Source organism: Rhinopithecus roxellana, chromosome 8 (assembly GCF_007565055.1).
Source record: "Rhinopithecus roxellana isolate Shanxi Qingling chromosome 8, ASM756505v1, whole genome shotgun sequence".
Taxonomy (NCBI): domain Eukaryota; kingdom Metazoa; phylum Chordata; class Mammalia; order Primates; family Cercopithecidae; genus Rhinopithecus; species Rhinopithecus roxellana.
The window spans coordinates 115847799-115867179 of record NC_044556.1 but is presented as its reverse complement, the minus strand read 5'-3'; the positions used below and the strand labels follow the sequence as shown (position 1 = coordinate 115867179).

Sequence of the window (19381 nt, the reverse complement as noted above, 5' to 3'; positions counted from 1 at the left end):
ATTTTATTTGCTAACTGGACATCTTCCTGAACTCTCATAGCTTTTAATTTGATTCTCTAGTTTTCTAGATAGATAATCATATGATCAGACAAATAATATTGTCATCTTTTCCAAATTCTCTTTTCCCTCCCTCCCTTCCTTTCTCTCTATCACTGTTCTCTAGTTCTAATGTGCAATGAATTAGAACAACCAGAAGAGGGTTAAATACTTGAAAGTAAAATACCAAAGATACTGCAGTAAAGATGGGAACAAGATGAAGAGAATGCCTGTATCACTGCTATGATATTTATGACATTTTTAGAGAATGGAGGTTTTCAAAGCTATATGCAAGCATATGTGATACATTATCCTTAATAGAGTTAATAATATAATAAGTACTTATCAAATATTTGGTGATTAAGTTATTAGACCTTGGACCAGTATTGAAATGCCAGATTATTTTTGCAGTTCATCAATATAAGATAAAATACTAGATGCTGTGTGTGTGTGTGTGTGTGTGAGTGAGAGAGATATAGGTCTTCCAAGCTATATAAGTCAAAGAAGTCAAGTAGAGTATCTTCAAGGAGGAAAATTATATGAAAGTTTCATTATAATCAGGTTTCTTATAAAAGGATGTGTTGGCAGGAAAGAAGGCTATTTTTTTTTTCTGGTTTTTTTTTTTGAGACGGAGTCTATCTCTGTCACCCAGGCTGGAGTGCAGTGGCACAATCTCAGCTCACTACAACCTCTGCCTCCCGCATTCAAGCAATTCTTCTGCCTCAGCCTCCCAAGTAGCTGGGACTACAGGCATGTGCCATCACACCTGGCTAATTTTTATATTTTTAATACAGAGGGGGTTCCACCATATTGGCCAGGCTGGTCTCGAATTCGTGACCTCATGATCCACCCGCTTCAGCCTCCAAAAGTGCTGGGATTACAGGCATGAGCCACCGCTCCCAGCCTTATTTTTTCGTTTTTATGTATATTATTTTCATCAACTTTCTTATTCAGAATGCTGGCAAACAATACCTTTTTATTTGCTTGTTTTGTTTTCCCAAACTAGTGGAGGTTCGCGTAATACATTTTACCAATATTAGTGCTGTATTCATGTTTTTGTTCTGGTCTTTGTACCCTGTACATTTTTTAAAAATATTGTGTCTTAGATTGTCAGCACCTAGAAGTTAAAGGCTATATATCTATTTTTATAAACTGGCATATGAAATTAAAAGTCTAATATATGTTTAGATTATATTGAACAAAAGTTATTCAGTCTTTAACATAATTTCTCCAAGTTTAACTTTGATCATCTCTTTTTGAGACCAGATCTTGCTCTGTCATCCAGGCTGGAGTGCAGTGGTGTGATCACTATTCACTGCAGCCTCAACCTGCTGGGCTCAAGTGATCCTCCCACCTCAGCCTCCTGAGTAGCTGGGACTACAGACATGCACCACGACATCTGGCTAATTTTTTTTTTTTTTGGTAGAGATAGGGTTTTGCCATGTTGCCCAGACTGGTCTCGAACTCATGGCTTTAAGTGATCCTCCCGCCTCGGCCTCTCAAAGTGCTGGGTTTATGAGACATGAGCCACCACACCTGGCGAAGACTAAAAGGGATACTAAAAGATTGTGTAAGCCAGGAGTGGTGGCTCATTCCTATAATCCCAGCAATTTGGGAGGCTGAGGCAGGAAGATCACTTGAAGCCAGGAGTTTGAGACCAGCCCGGGCAACATAGGAAGACCACGGCTCTACAAAAAAAAAAAAAAAAAAAAAGTAGCCGGACGTGGTGATATGCCCCTGTAATCTCACCCTCTTGGGAGGCTGAGGCAGGAGAATTCTTTGAGCCCAGGAGGTCAAGGCTGCAGTAAGCCATGATTGCACCACTGCTTTCCAGCTTCAAACAGAGCAAGACCCTGTTTGAAACAAACAAAAATAACCTTACACTCTTAAAATTTGTTAACAGCTGGCAGATGCTTTAAGGAAAAAAAATCTAAGGTTAAATATTAAGAAGGGAAGGACTTGAACTCCCAGATTGCCAGAAAAAGGACTAGATATAGCTACTTATTTCTCATTGTTCTTTCTGACATCTCTTCCTGAATCATTTACATAAAGTTGAAATAACAGGATTTTAGAATTGAAAGAGTGTTTTTTTTTGTTGTCGTTGTTTTTTTTTTTGAGACAGAGTTGGGCTCTTGTTGCCCAGTCTGGAGTGCAATGGCGCTATCTCGGCTCACTACAACCTCCGCCTCCTGGGTTCAAGTGATTCTCCTGCTTCAGCCTCCCGAGTAGCTGGGATTACAGACATGCACCACCATGCCTGGCTAATTCTGTATTTTTGGTAGAGACAGGGTTTCTCCATGTTGATCAGCTGGTCTCAAACTTCTGACTTCAGGTGATCCGCCTGCCTCAGCCTCCCAAAGTGCTGGAATTACAGGTGTGAGCCACCGCGCCCGGCCTGAAAGAGATCTTAAAAGTCATTTAACACATAACTTCTCTCCCAATACAGAAAGCTCATCAGTAATGTCTCTAGCAGATAATTTGTCATCCTTTATTTCCAACAATGAGGAGCTTAGTGGTTTCTGAGATAACTAGTACTTTTATTGAGTAGTTTTTAGAGTTTGAAAATAATTCCTTTTACTAGGCCAAAATATGCCTCCCTATATCTGTACTCGTGAGCAGTGGTCCTACCCTCTGGAGTCATAGAGTAAGTGCACTTAAAGAAATAATCCACCTATTGTAAATCATCTCTCTCTTTGCACCTTCCTTTTTCTCTTCCCAATTTTTTTCTTTATTATCCTAGACACCAATTTCTGTTCCTTATAACAAGCTTCTATTCCTGTAGCACTTTGGGAGGCTGAGGTGGGCAGATCACAAGGTCAAGAGATCATGATCAAGACCATCAAGGCCAACATCGTGAAACCCCGTCTCTACTAAAAATACAAAAATTAGCTGGGTGTGGTGGTGCACGCCTGTAATCCCAGCTACTCGGGAGGCTGAGGCAGGAGAATCACTTGAACCAGGAGGCGGAGGTTGCAGTGAGCTGAGATGGTGCCACTGCACTCTGGCCTGGGTGACAGAGCGAGACTCCATCTCAAAAAAAAAAAAAGAACTATCAGAAGTTTTCTCAGATTTGCTGCTGGTTTAAGGTCTCATGCACGTTCAACTTCATATAATTAAATGACTTACAAGATATAAAAGATTTTCTGGCCGGAGGCGGTGGCTCACACCTGTAATCCCAGCACTTTGGTAGGCCAAGGCGGGCAGATCGCCTGAGGTCAGGAGTTGGAGACCAGCCTGGCAAAAATGGTGAATCCCTATCTCGACTAAAAATACAAAAATTAACCAGGCATGGTGGCACACACCTGTAATCCCAGCTACTTGGGAGGCTGAGGCAGGAGAATCACTTGAACCCGGGAGGCGAAAGTTCCAGTGAGCCGAGATTGTGTCACTGCACTCCAGTCTGGGTGACACAGCAAGACTCTGTCTCAAAAAATGTAAATAAATATTAAACATTTCTCATTTTTAATTTCTAATACAGTAAATATTAATAACTATAAGCTACATAAACGCAAAGTTTTTAGGGTCCTAAATAATTTGTCAGTATATAAAGGGGTCTTGATACCAAAATAATTGAGAACCACTAATTTAAGAAAAGATTTATGAGAATAATCTAGGCTCTTCCTTACATCGTGGCACATCAGGTTCATGTGTATTTTTATCATGTCACCCTCTCTTTGTTTTTCAGAGATCAGAGACTTAAAGCTCTATTTCTGTCCCACATTCTTCTTTAGAAGAAAGAAACTTGTCAGTCTTCCAAAAATAACAATTCTTTGTTTTTTTTTTTCCTTTAGATTTGATGGTAGAGTGGTGGCAAAGCTTCCTTTTACCCCTCTTTCTTATATCCAAGGACTGTCTCATCGAAATCTGCTGGGAGATGACACCACAGACTGTTCCTTCATTTTCCTGTATATTCTCTGTACTATGTCGATTCGACAGGTGAGTGATCACATCTACCATTTAATATGTATATTTTTCCTTGCTGTCATACCAATTAGCTTTTACTTTTATAATACTAGAAATGTTTACCCATTGTTACTGAGTTCTTTCAGTTGCTCATTTTAGAATTTCAGTGTATCTTCCAAAAGCCATTTTAAATGGCTGTAGGTCTAGATGACTGATCCTTAGGGATGAGAAGCAGTGATAAAACCAAACATGGATTCCACATCCCATTCTTAGAGCTCTCAGGCTCCTTCTTTATTACAACTGCCTAAAGCTACAAAAGTAGAGAGTGAGTTTGGTCTTCCCAGTATCATTTCTTCATTATATACCAGCACCATTTAGCAGCTCAGGAGCACAAGTAAGTTTAACAATGTGGTAATTTTAGGTTATTCGCAGTAGAGATAAAGTTTAGGTTATAGAATTTACATTTGGCCAACTTGGTAATTTGACATTCATAGTGAAAAAGAGTGAGAACTAAGGAAGTAAAAGGGTTATGAAGGCCCGTAAGAGAGCTGTAACATTCGATTAGTGGGGAAAGGTTCAGGCAGAAAGGTTTAGAGAATGAAGTGGCTTTTGAGATGGAACTATGAAAGTGAAAGGGTGGCGGGGTGCTGTGGCTTATGCTTGTAATTCTAGCACTTTGGTAGGCTGAGGTGTGAGGATCACTTGAGCTCAGGAATTTGAGACCAGCCTAGGCAACATTGTGAGACTCCATCTCTACAAAAAATGTAACAATTAGCTGGGTATGGTGGCATGTGCCTGAGTCCCAGCTACCCGAAGTGGGAAGGTCACAAAAGCCTGGGAATTTGAGCTTGCAGTGAGACTTGATTATATCACTAGACTTTAGCCTGGGCAGCAGAGTGAGACCCTGCCTCAAAAAAAAAAAAAAGATAATTAAGGTCTCTTAAGGTCTCTGGCTGAATAATTCTTTATTTTAAGGCATTATTCAGTTTCTGAACATACTGCCATTTGGCAGGCTTTGTAGTGGAAAGGTTTGCACATGCAGTGAATAGGAACATAACATTTTCAGTATTTGTTACACAAGTGATTCTCTTTTTCTCCCCTCCTTCTGAATACTGTCTGTGGCAGAAGAGTTTTTGTTGCCCTGTGTATTACTTTGTTCTTGCATAGCTATAAAGAAATACCTGAGACTGGGTAATTTATAAAGACAAGAGGTTTAATTGGCTTATGGCTCTGTAGGCTGGTACAGGAAGCATGATGCTAGCATCTGCTCAACTTCTGGGGAGGTCTCAGGAAACTTAGAATCATGGCGGAATGCAGAAGGGGAGCAGGCATGTCACATGGCCAGAGTAGGAACAAGAGAGAAAGGAGGGAGATACTACACACTTTTAAACAACCGGATCTCGTGAGAACTCACTCACTATCACAAGAACAGTACCAAGGGGGATGGTGCTAAACCACACAATTTGACATGAGATTTGGGTGGGGACACAGATTCAAACCATTATCACCCTGGCATGTGAGAATCAATGGGAAATTGAATTATAGTTCATGGCTCACCAAGATCTTTGTCATTGTATTGCTTAATATTTTTTCCCAATTCATATCCCATCATATCCCCACAAATACAGCACTTTGCCCATTCTGGCTTGCTTAATAGTTTTCATGTTACACTCACTCAGATGTACTTTTTGCTTCTGTTTTTCCTTATTTCTGAATGCCTCCCTCTTCTTTTAAACGCAATCAAGTTTCAAGGCTTCCTTTTCTGGCACATATTTTCTGGCACTTACTGCATTGTGAAGGTTAGCTATAAGAGGAGCATGACTAAAATACAGAAATACCAAAGACTATTATAATAGTCTAGCAAAAAATCATTATGTTATAAACTATAACAGTGAAGAGAGGGATGAAAAGGATGGGACAAGATTGAGAAATAAATAGAAGAGGAAACCAGCTGAACTTACGGATTTAATGTGAAGGAGAAAGGAAGAACTAAGATGACTTTCAGGTTTCTGATTTGGTGACCAAATGGGGACTAGTTGCACTAAGAGGTTGGGAATAGAAGAAAGAAGAGTATGTTGGTTAGAAGACACACTGAGTTTGAAGTGTTTGTTGAATAGCTAAATGATTATGTCCACCAATAAGTTGTACTCTTGCTTAGCTGAGGTATATACTTAAATTTTTGAAATGGTCTCTGTAATAGAGCTGCCTTAGCTCATTTTCTATTGCTGTAACAGTATACCACAGCCTGGCTAATTTATAAAGATAATTTAGCTCACAGTTCTGCAGGAAGTCCAAGAGCATGGTGCTGACATCTGCTGAGGGCCTTCCTGCTGCATCATAACGTGGTGGAGGACATCATATGGTGAGAGGGCAAGAGCAAGAATCAGAGAGAGCTCACTTTTATAGCAAAGCCACTCGTGATAAGGAACCCACTCCGGTGATAATGACATTAATCTATTCATGAGGGCAGAGGGATTAAACTTCCACCACATGAACTTTTCGGGGACACATTCAAACCATAGCAGGAGTTTATTCTAGTGAAAGCTAAGGTAATGACAATACAGATCTCTCTTGGTTTAGCACAGATCCTTTGATCTCTGTGGAATATTGCTCTTTAATTTGTTAAGTCTCAAATTTTAAAATTGTGGCTTGGGTTGATATCTTTTTTTTTTTTTTGAGACGGAGTCTCGCTCTGTCACCCAGGCTGGAGTGCAGTGGGCGATCTCGGCTCACTGCAAGCTCCGCCTCCCGGGTTTAGGCCATTCTCCTGCCTCAGCCTCCCAAGTAGCTGGGACTACAGGCGCCCGCCATCTCGCCCGGCTAGTTTTTTGTATTTTTTAGTAGAGACGGGGTTTCACCGTGTAGACCAGGATGGTCTTGATCTCCTGACCTCGTGATCCACCCGTCTCGGCCTCCCAAAGTGCTGGGATTACAGGCTTGAGCCACCGCGCCCGGCCAGATATCTTAATAAAACACGATGTAACGCACCAGGCGCGGGGTGGCTCACACCTGTAATCCCAGCACTTTGGGAGGCCGAGGTGGGTGGATCATGAGGTCAGGAGATTGAGACCATCCTGGCTAATACTGTGAAACCCTGTCTCTACTAAAAAAATACAAAAAAAAATTAGCCAGGCATAGTGGCGGGCGCCTGTAGTCCCAGGTACTTGGGAGACTGAGGCAGGAGAATGGTGTGAACCTGGAGGCAGAGCTTGCAGGGAGCCGAGATCGTGCCACTGCACTCCAGCCTGGGCGACAGAGCAAGACTCTGTCTCAAAATAAATAAATAAATAAATAAATAAAATAAAATAAACCACAATGTATATATTTCACTTTAAGCAACAAAGAGCAATTCTGAGTTTATTTTTGTTGTTGTTGTGAGACAGAATGTCGCTCTGTCACCCAGGCTGGAGTGCAATGGCTCGATCTCGGCTCACTGAAACCTCTGCCTCCCGGGTTCAAGTGATTCTCCTGCCTCAGCCTCCTGAGTAGCTGGGATTACAGGCTCCGACCATCACACCTGGCTAATTTTTGCATTTTTAATAGAGACAGGGTTTCACCATGTTGGCCAGGCTGGTCTGAACTCCTGACCTCAGGTGATCCACCCACCTGGGCCTCCCAAAGTGCTAAGCGCCTGGCAGCTTTCCATTCTTAAGTGTTCTTGGCATAGGAAACATGGAGGCATGAATGTTTGTAATGGATCTAGGGACTGCTGAATCTAGAGCTGTTGGTGAGATGTAACAGGAAGTGAAGCTTGTCACTGAGAAGGATTACCCGAATCTTTACCTCACGGTATAGCATGAAGCAATTTCATTTTTCTTTCTTGTGCTTCTAATAGTACAAGTCTGCTGGTGACAAATTATCTTACTCTTCATTTATCTGAAAATATCTTTATTTTATCTTCATTCTTGAAGGATATTTTCACTGGACATAGAATTCTGGGTTGGCTTTTTTGTTTGTTTTAACCTTTAAGCATTTTAAATGCCTTTCTTCTATTTTCTGGCCTCCATTGTTTCTGAAAAGTTCTTCATATCTTTGTGTCCTTGTAAGTAATGTCACTTTTCTGTAGCTACTTTCATATTTTCTCTTTGAGATTGGTTCTCAGAAATTTGACTATGATGTGCCTAGGGTATTTTTTAAAAGTTTTTCGTGCTAGGACTTACAGTTTTCATTAAATGTAGGGAAATTTCAATCATTATTTCTTTATTTTCTGCCTCATTCTCTCTCTCTCCTTCTGGAACACCAGTTGCTTATATATTAGTCTTTTTTGGTATTGTCCAACAGAACACTGAAGCTACATTGAATTTTTTTTACTCTGTTTTCTTTCTATTCTTCAGATGGGATAATTTCTGTTGATCTGTCTTCAAGTTCACAGACTCCTCTAATCTGTGTTAACCCTAAGCCCACCCAATGATTTTTGAATTTTAGGTATTGTATTTTTCAGTTTCAGAATTTTTGCTTTATTTGGCATTCTTCCTGAGATTTCTTGTTTGTTAATATATTATGAGCCATATTTTATGTCCATAATTATTTAGCTGCTTTAAAAACCTTGTCTGCTACGCTGGGTGTGGTGGCTCATGCCTGTTCAGCATTTAGGAAGCTGAGGCAGGAGGCTCACTTGAGCCCAAGTGATAACAGGGCAAAATCTCGTCTCTACAAAAAATAGAAAAATTAGCCAGGCACAGTGGCATGTACCTGTAGTCCTAGTTGCTGGTCTGTGGATGCTTAAGTGGGAGGATTGCTTGAGCCCTGGAGGTCAGGTTTGAGGTTAGCTATGATCACGCCTTTGCATTCATGCCTGGGCGGCAGAACGAGACCCTGTCTGAAAAACAAAATAAAAAAAACCTCTGTGCTAATTCCAGCATTTGGTATTTGGACTCCATTGCCTGTTCTCTTTTTTTTTTGAGATGGAGTCTTGCTCTTGTCGCCCAGGCTGGAGTGCAGTGGCACGATCTCAGCTCACTGCAACCTCAACCTCCCAGTTCAAGTGATTCTTCTGTCTCAGCCTCCTGAGTAGCTGAGATTGCAGGTGCCCGCCACCATGCCAGGCTAATTTTGTATTTTTAATGGAGACCGGGTTTTACCATGTTGGTCAGGCTGGCTGATCTCAAATACCTGACCTCAGGTGATCCACCTGCCTCGGCCTCCCAAAGTGTTGGGATTACAGGTGTGAGCCCCCGCGCCTGACCTGTTCTCTTAAGAACAGTATATTTTCCAGTTTCTTGATATATCTAGTAATTTTGGATCATATCCTGGATAATGTAAATGATGGGTTGAAGAGATTCTGGATTCTTTTATTCTTTGGAAGAAGTGTTGATATTTTTGTTTAGGCAGGCAGTTAACCTGGCATTGTCTTAGTCCATTAGGGCTACTGTAACAAAATACCACAAACAATAGAAATTTATTTCTTACTCTTCCAGAGGCTGGGAAGTCCAAAATCAAGGCAAATTCAATGTCTGGTGAGGGCCTGTTTCCTGCCTGCTTCATAGAGAGTGCCTTCTGTCTACATCCTCACATGGTGGAAGGCACAGGGCAGCTCTCTGGTACCTTTTTTAAAAGAGGACATTAATCCCATTGAAGAGGGCAGAACCCTCATGACCTAATCACCTCCCAAAGGCTCCACCTTCTAACACCTTGGTAGTTTGGATTCAACATACGAATTTGTAAGGGACACGAACATTCAAACCATAGCAGCACTCAAACTCCAAACTCTCCTTTGTGGTAGATGGCAACTGAAGTCTCAGGTCAGTTATTTTAGTCTTAACTGGGCTCTTACAGGCTGCCTTGCATGTAGTTTAAAAATTAAGCAGAGCCAGGCGCGGTGGCTCATGCCTGTAATCCCAGCATTTTGGGAGGCCGAGGTGGGTAGATCACTTGAGGTCAGGAGTTCGAGATCAACACTGCCAACATGGTGAAACCCCGTCTCTACCAAAAATACAAAAAGTAGCCGGGCTTGGTGGTGCACGTCTGTAATCCCAGCTACTCAGGAGGCTGAGGCATGAGAATCGCTTGAAACTGGGAGGTGGAGGTTGCAGTGAGCTGAGTCTGCACCACTGCACTCCAGCCTGGGTGACAGCAAGATTCTGTCTCAAAAAAAAAAAAAAAAAAAAAAAAAAAAAAATTAAGCAGAGATTTGGGGGCAGAGTTTATACGCAAAATTTAAGGTTCCTGTTTCGTTGTCTCTCTGTTTTCCAGGATTCTTTCTCTATTTTCAGTAGCTGTGGTTTTCCTGAACCTTGCTTTTTGGTTCTTCGAACCAGTAAGACTGTAGTTTATTCTGAGGTTTAGACACTCTTCACAGTGCCAACTGGGGTTATTCCCTCCATTATGAGATTTTCAAAAAATAAAACATTTTGTCTCTGCACTAAACTAAAATTCAGAATATTCTCCTTGATTGATCCTCAAAGAAGGAGCTAAAAGAGATCTAGGGACATTTTCATTGGAAAGACAGGGGAGAAAGAGAAAGAGGAAAGGAAGGAGGAAGTGAGAGGGAGAGAAAGAGATTGTCATTTAATCCCCTGACCCCAGCAGAAAAGACCTTTATTACAGAGGGCCTTTGGTCAACCTAAGACAGAAAATATTCATCATTACAAAGGAAGTGACATTACTCTAGTGCAGATTTGATGTGCTTACCTTTCAGAATGTTTATTTCTACTTTGTAATATATGTGTTAAGAAGGACCCAGAAGGGAGCTTCAGTTTTCTACCTTATTTTATTTGTTTTCTGTATTGGGCTTTTTTACATCACATTTTATTTTTCAAAAAGCTTCTTTTAATCTCTGTGAATTGTGTGCAAAAAAAAAAAAAAAAAAAAGATGGGCCGAGTGCGGTGGCTCACACCTGTAATCCCAGCACTTTGGGAGGCTGAGGCAGGTGGATCACGAGGTCAGAAGTTCAAGACCAGCCTGGCCAAGATGGTGAAACCCTGTCTCTACTAAAAATACAAAATTAGCCGGGCGTGGTGGCAGGCGCCTGTAATCCCAGCTACTCGGAAGGCTGAGGAAGACAATTGCTTGAACTCGGGAGGCGGAGGTTGCGGTGAGCCAAGATCATACCACTGCACTCCAGCCCGGATGACAGAGTGAGACTTCGTCTCAAAAAAAAAAAAAAAAAGAATAGAAATTTATTTTAAAAGTTAAAAAATAAAAGAATTGTTAAAGGCTTTAAGGTTCTGAAAATGATTGATCTAATCAACCGTCTTTTTTTAACAGTAAGGAAATTGAGACTTGGTAAAATGACAACATCATTCCTGTTGTTTTATTGTCTAGTTTGTCAGCACTATAACCCAAGTTTTCTGATTGCTAACCCAATAATATTTCAGCGATATCAAGCTTGTACTGTCAGGTTTTTTTTTAGTAAATATTTAATCTCTACATTATTTTTCCGAAGTAGTCTAGTTAGATATAATGTGAGTGCCCTGGTAATATTGAAAAGGGTCATTTTGAGGTGATTAGATTTTATACACAGCTTTGTTGATACAGTAAAGATTATATTATGGGAATTAATGAGATATTGTGATTAATTGGAAGTGAAGACTGGTTGCCAGATGTCAGAGAAACTAACAGAGTGAACTGAGGATTGCCATAGGTGTGTTATTTTAGCTAAATGACTAAGGAATAACATTTCACAGAATGTGTTTATCGCCATTGACCTGAGTCGTCCCAAAATATCCAGTTAACAACCAACAGCTTCCTTTTCTTGATCACTGGTTCTTTTTTTTTTTTTTTTTTTTTTTTGAGACGGAGTCTCGCTCTGTCGCCCGGGCTGGAGTGCAGTGGCCGGATCTCAGCTCACTGCAAGCTCCGCCTCCCGGGTTCACGCCATTCTCCTGCCTCAGCCTCCCGAGTAGCTGGGACTACAGGCGCCCGCCACCTCGCCCGGCTAGTTTTTTGTATTTTTTAGTAGAGACGGGGTTTCACCGTGTTAGCCAGGATGGTCTCGATCTCCTGACCTCGTGATCCACCCGTCTCGGCCTCCCAAAGTGCTGGGATTACAGGCTTGAGCCACTGCGCCCGGCCGTCACTGGTTCTTAATCTTTGTAAAGAGGAAAGAACACAAATCCTGTGGTGGTATTTTTCTGGTTTTCCTGCCAATAGAAGACACAATTACAGGAAGATGTTTTTCCTTTGTTTTTCTCTTCTAGGTATACACTCTTCATTTGTTACCCTGTTACACAGGACTGGACAGGAATTCAAAATAATTGTTTTACATTTTTCTAAAACTTGATTGCATCTTACTATATTTTGCATTTGTATTTTCTTTCATAGCATCTTTATTATATATTAAAACTCCTAACTTTTAGCTAAATGCATATTTCTTTTGTTTGTTTGTTTTGAGATGGAGTCTTGCTCTGTCACCCAGGTTGGAGTGCAGCGGCACGATCTCCTACAACCTCTGCCTCCTAGGTTTCAAATGAGTCTCCTGCCTCAGCCTTACAAGCAGCTAGGATTACAGGCGCATGTAGAGATAGGTTTCACCATGTTGGCCAGGCTGGTCTCGAACTCCTGACCTCAGATGATCCACCCGCCTCGGCCTCCCAAAGTGCTGGGATTACAGGCGTGAGCCACCAGTCCTGGCCTAAATGCATATTTCTAAACTAAATCTTGCTAATTAACAAGGCCTGAAAACTTGACCTCAAGAAAGAAAGAAAAATTGAGAGATTATAGGAAAGCAGTCAGGTTAAGTTTAATGGATGAGATTGTTGAAAGATGTAATGAGATAATATTTACAAAAGTGCCTGTTGTACAGTGTGATATTCAGTGAGTATTTATTGAATTACAGCCTGACAGTTGGTATCTTATTTTTCTTATCCGCATGCAAGGATAATAATGTCCACTTCATTAAGCTGTGAGGATTTAAATGAGAACATACATATAAAGTGCTTAGAACAATGCCTTGCAGAGTATAAGTACTCAGTAACTGTTAACCATTATTATTGTTGTTATTCTTTTTTTTCGCTTCATACCATGACCTTCACTTTAAAATAGCACCCACAAGAATATTTTTCTTTATTTTAAAAGTATTCCACTTAGCAGTATTTCAAAAAGTTGGGGAAGGCAAGGTATGAGAAAAAGTATACAACTATTATTAATACAACTACTATCTTACTTTATATTCTTAAATACTTTATATTCCTTTTTATAGACCTTATTTTTTATTTTATTTTATTTTTTTTTGAGACAGAGTCTCGCTCTGTCTCCCAGGCTGGAGTGCAGTGGCCAGATCTCAGCTCACTGCAAGCTCCGCCTCCCGGGTTTACGCCATTCTCCTGCCTCAGCCTCCCGAGTAGCTGGGACTACAGACGCCCGCCACCTCGCCCGGCTAGTTTTTTTGTATTTTTTAGTAGAGACGGGGTTTCACCATGTTAGCCAGGATGGTCTCGATCTCCTGACCTCGTGATCTGCCCGTCTCGGCCTCCCAAAGTGCTGGGATTACAGGCTTGAGCCACTGCGCCCGGCCTAGACCTTATTTTTTAGAACAGTTTTAGGTTCACAGCAAAATTGAGTGGAAGGTACAGAGATTTCATATATATGCCTTGCCCCCACATATGCATAGCACACCCCTCTATCAACGTTCTCCACCAGAGTGGTATGTTTGTTATAACTGATTAATCTACACTGACATATCATTATTACCCTCAAATCCATACTTTATATTAGGGTCCATTCTTTGCATTGTATGTTCTATGGGTTTTTTGCATAGCAACTATATTTTATATGTGCATGGGTATATATATGTGTGTGTGTGTGTATGTGTATATATGTATGTGTGTATATATATATATAGAGAGAGAGAGAAAGCATTTGCTCATTTAACAACATAATTGTGACTTTTAAAAAATAGACCTGTTACACAATTTTTTATTCCTTTTTTTTTTTTTAACTTCTTTATGTGATTTTCTTATTCCTAAGGTAACAGTCTGTTACAGAGAGGTGGCTTAATAAAGGAAAACTGCACTTTGAGTTGTATCAGTTCACTTCTGACTTATAACCTCTCCCTGCATCAACTTTCTCATCTCAACAGCAGGGATAACTAAGGACTACTATCTAGTCCTTAGAACTGTTTGCAAACTTTAAAGTGTGTAGAAATGTAGGATGTTACTACTATAGAGATGTTAGTGACCTCTGGTCCTTTTATCTGTGGCTCTTGCATCTTGAGACCATCACTTAGTTCCTACAAAGATTTTACTGATGGGAAAGCAGGGGAAATCTATCTGAGAAAAATAGAAGACCTAGGTTTCACCTGTGAGACTATAGGAATTTAAACAGATTAGTTTAGAATTTCACTAAAGGATAAAATTGCATGCAGTAAATGCAAAGCGTTTGTGTTAAAATACAAATACTTGCGTAATGTAACACCGATACATTTAATTTAGTGTTCCCAAAATGGGTCTGTGGCAAGAGCCACAAGGAAAGGGAAGTATAGAGTTGCCTGAATTTCCATGTACTTTGTGGCTGCTGAAGTGTCTCATTTTTAACACTTTTTTGTTGCTGCTATTGCTATTTGAGATATTCCCATCTAGAGCAGTGGCTTACCCTCAGTAGTCATTTAAATATTTTGAGTTAGTAAATGAAATTCAACAGACTACCAATTCAGTTTCTCATTTCTTCAAAATATTATTTATTTTTTATTTTTTCAATCATCTTCTTTAAATCACAGTAAACTTATAAAGGGCATCCAACATTTTTACATTGGTTTTTAATTTCTAAAGTTATAAGGACTCATCTATTTGACCCTTCAGAATAACTGAGCAAGAATCCCTTGTGTATTTTTTCTAGGCTATATTACTGTATTTGTTAACTAGACAAATATGTTTATCAGCAGCTAATTCTGTATGTCTTACTATTTCAAATTTTATCTTTAAAGCAATTTCCCTTAATGCCTAGTTTAGTGCTAAATACATTGTAGGTGCTCAGGAAATACTAATTAACTAAAGAAATTGCAAATTAGTGACATCATTTGGTCTTTTTACTGCTTTGTGTAATGGTATTTTTGAAGGTGAGCTTTAAGGAGCTATTTTTATTATGAAAGTAATGCAGGCCGGCTATGGTGGCTCACACCTGTAATCCCAGCACTTTGGGAGGCCGAGACGGGTGGATCACAAAGTCAGGAGATCGAGGCTATCCTGGCCAACATGGTGAAACCGCATCTCTACTAAAAACACAAAAAATTAGCTGGGCATGGTGGTGCGTGCCTATAGTCCCTGCTACTTGGGAGGCTGAGGCAGGAGGATCGCTTGAACCTGGGAGGCGGAGGTTGCAGTGAGCCAAGATCGCACCACTGCACTCTAGCCTGGCGACAGAGTAAGACTCTGCCTCAAAAAACAAACAAAAAAAAAGATAATGCAAAGTAGGCCAGGCATGGTGGCCCACCCCGATAATCCCAGCACTTTGGGAGGTTGAGGTGAGCGGATCACTGGAGCCCAAGAGTTTGAGACCAGCGTGGCCAACATGGCAAAACCCCGACTCTACTAAAAATACAAAAATTAGCTGGGCATGGTGGCATGCCTGTAGTCCCAGCTCCTCGGAAGGCTGAGGTGGGAAGAATGCTTGAGCCTGGGAAGTGGAGGTTGCAATGAGCTGTGACCACACCACTGCACTGCAGCCTGGGTGACAGCAAGATCACGTCTCAGAAAAAGAAATACAAAGTCACATCAGTTTCCATCTTTACTAAGGAGAAGTATCCTAATGTACTAACGATTGATTTTTTTCTTCACCTGTTTCAGATGTCTTCTTAAAGCATGAGCTATAGTATTGTGGAATGCATGTATTGAAATATTTTATGATAAATATAATTTAGATGAGTCCTTAAAGTTATGTCCTCCATATTTAAACATTCTGTTGTATTCTAACAGTGTTACCTTAATACACACTCTTATCCATAACAGTCATCATTCTTCATGATGAAGGATTGAGGGTGTGTATGCTTGCAGAGAAGCCTGAGTATGGATATTCTCATAGTATCTTATATCCAGTAGGTACTCAGTAACTACTGGATGAATAGTTTAGTGCATGTAAACCTGCCTACCACAGAATGGAGTTTGTTCTGAAGAGCAAAACTTTAACATAGAAACTACTGTGTAAGAGAATCCATTAGATTAAGGGTCAAAACACAATAGGTTTAAATTCTAACTGTGCTCTTAATTTAGCTTTGTAATTCTGGATAAACCATCCATCATACCTTTCTGAGTTTTAGTTTCTTCAGATATAAAATGAAGGAATTGGGCGAGAATAATCAGGATCTCTGTTTTTTTCCTCTTTTTTTTTTTTTTTTTTTTTTTTTTGAGGCGGAGTCTCGCTCTATCACCCGGACTGGAGTGCAGTGGCCAGATCTCAGCTCACTGCAAGCTCCGCCTCCCGAGTTTACGCCATTCTCCTGCCTCAGCCTCCCGAGTAGCTGGGACTACAGGCGCCCGCCACTTCGCCCGGCTAGTTTTTGTATTTTTAGTAGAGACGGGGTTTCACCGTGTTAGCCAGGATGGTCTCGATCTCCTGACCTCGTGATCCGCCCGTCTCGGCCTCCCAAAGTGCTGGGATTACAGGCTTGAGCCACCGCGCCCGGCCTTTTTCCTCTTATAAAATGCTACATTGGCTGGACGCAGTGGCTCATGCCCATAATCCCAGCACTTTGGGAGGCTGAGGCAGGCGGATACTTGAAGTCAGGAGTTTGAGACCAGCCTGGCCGATATGGTGAAACCCCGTCTTTACTAAAAATACAAAAATCAGCTGGACGTGGTGGTGCATGCCTGTAATCCCAGCTACTTGGGAGGCTGGGGCAGGAGAATTGCTTGAACCCGGGAGGCGGAGGTTGCAGTGAGCTGAGATCATGCCATTGCACCCCAGCCTGGGCGACAAGAGCCAGACTCCATCTTAAAAAAAAAAGCAGCAGGGGCGGGGAGGGGTTTTGGCCAGGCATGGTGGCTCACGCCTGTAATCCCAGCACTTTAGGAGGCTGAGGCAGGCAGATCACCTGAGGTCAAGAGTTCAAGACCAGCCTGGCCAATGTGGTGAAACCTCATCTCTACTAAAAAAAAAAAAATACAAAAATTAGCTGGCCATGGTGGCAGGCGCCTATAATCCCAGCTACTCAGGAGGCTGAGGCAGGGAGAATCACTTGACCCAGGAGGCAGAGGTTACTGTGAGCCGAGATCATGCCACTGCACTCTAGCCTGGATGACAGAGTGAGACTTCGCCTCAAAAAAAAAAAAACAAAACATTATTATGAGAATGAAATACATTTTTAAAAACTGAATAAAAGTGAGTTTCTTAAAAAATTGCATTAGATGTAGATGAAACAATGGAAAAAGATGGGGGCTGCTGAAAATTTAAGAGAATTCTGAACTCAGAGTGCTTTGCAGGTTTCTAAGTACTTTCAACACTGTAAAGAAACTGAAACTGATTTTTTAGACAGAATCTCACTCTGTTGCCCAGGCTGGAGTATAGTGGTGCAATCTTGGCTCATGCAGCCTCTGCCTCCTGGGTTCAAGGGACTCTCATGCCTCACCCTCCCGAGTAGCTGGGACTACAGGCGTACGCCACAACGCCCAGCTAATTTTTTTGTATTTTTAGTAGAGATGGGGTTTTACCATCCTGTCCAAGCTGGTCTTGAACTCCTGGCCTCAAGTGATCTACCCACCTTGGCCTCCCAAAGTGCTGGTATTACAGGTGTGAGCCACCACACCTGGCCGAAACTGAAAATTATAGACAGTGCAGTAATGACAAATCCAGCCAGCAGACCTATACTCAAAGAAAATGCCCATAAGAAATAGCTAATGAATATTCTTCATATGCTTCTTGTTAAAAAGATTATCTCCTTTTATCATTGTCTGCTTGAAAAAAATCAACCACTTTCATTAGTAGACCAAGGTCTCATCAGGTAAGGAAGGCTTTTTACTGTTCTATGATTTTCATTACATTGTAGGCCTTTTTTAAAATAACAGTGATAATCATCCTATTGCAGGTCATAATGATACCTTTAATCTATATGAGTTTCCTTTGCTTGAGAGCTACATAAAATACATCTTCTGTATATTTGATATTAAAACCCTATCCTTACTCTGTTTTCTTCACAGAACATTCAGAAGATTCTCGGCCTTGCCCCTTCACGAGCCGCCACCAAACAGGCAGGTGGATTTCTTGGCCCACCACCTCCTTCTGGGAAGTTCTCCTGAACTCAAGCAGAACTCTTTATTTTCTATCATTCTTTCTAGACACACGCACATCAGACTGGCAAATGTTTTTTAGCAAGAGCCATAGGTAGCCTTACTACTTGGGCCTCTTTCTAGTTTTGAATTATTTCTAGGCCTTTTGGGTATGATTAGAGTGAAAATGGCACCCAGCAAACTTGATAGTGCTTTTGGTCCTAGATGATTTTTATCAAATAAGTTGATAGTTACGTTCAAGTGATGTTTACATAATGAAAAGCAAATAGCATCCTTCTTGTTTCATTTATGTAAGTATTTTCTGTGGGACTGACTCTCAAGGCCCTGTGTATGCCCTGCAAGTTGCTCTCTAAGAGCATTTAGAGATTTAGAAGAAAAATTTAGTTTGTATAACCCTTCATTGTAACTGGTTGTTTTGTTGTTTTATTTCAAGCCAAATATATGACATAAGATCAATAAAGAGGCCAAATTTTTAGCTATTTTATGTACAAGGAGAGATCTGTTTCATTTTGTTTTGCCACATTTCTAGATGTAAGTTTTAGCATGGGCCAGGAAGGACTAAAATTAAAGTTTTTAAGGTACTGTAGTTTTTGCCATACTTGACTCATATCCTCAAAATACAGACTTGTCCTGGTGTAGGAATTGGAAAGCAAGAGTGGAAAGGAACGTAATAACTCGTGGAAGTTTAAAAATGAGGGTCTTGGCAAGTAACACTGATGTCTGAAAAAAAAAAATTAAATATAAATAAATAAATAAATAAAAATAAGGGTCCTCAGCTGTTCTCTTCATATCCTCTTACAGTCTCTCAGATTCTTGTGGGGGCACTCTTAGATCCCCCTTGGAGGCAAGGTTATAGTTATATGTTATTAATCTTGCAGAGCTTCCTTTTAGTCACAATAGCCTTCAGTTTCTGCCATGCCCCTTCATAAGGAAGAAGGATGTTTGTACCATGATCCTCCCCTATAATCTATGGAATTAGGAGTCCTGTGTGGAGTCTTGTCAATAAATATGCACATTCATCAAATGTCTACTTAAATGTTAGTATTCTACCAGTGAGAAAAAAACACATAATTTTCAAAGTAATCATTGTTAAACCAACAGCAAACTTCTTTCTTATCAGCACCGTAAAGTCCAGAAGACAGTGGAAAAATATCTTCAAAGTGCTGAGGAAAATAAGTATCAACTTAGAATTTTATGCACAATATTAGAGGCAAAATAAAGACATGTTTAGACATATAAAACTAAGAGAATTGAATGATTAAAGGTTATATTTCAAGGACAAAAA

The 19381-nt window shown here is 40.7% G+C and overlaps 1 protein-coding gene across 1 annotated transcript in view; it reads left to right on the top strand.

Annotated features, from left to right (window-relative positions):
* Positions 1-19120, top strand: part of TMCO1 (transmembrane and coiled-coil domains 1) — a 42120-nt gene extending 23000 nt beyond the window's left edge. The window contains exons 6-7 of the mRNA XM_010373370.2: positions 3828-3972; positions 18007-19120. Coding sequence (XP_010371672.1) covers positions 3828-3972; positions 18007-18105 — 244 coding nt within the window. The 3' untranslated portion in view covers positions 18106-19120. The remainder of the gene's footprint in view (positions 1-3827; positions 3973-18006) is intronic.
* Positions 19121-19381: the final 261 nt, after the last annotated feature.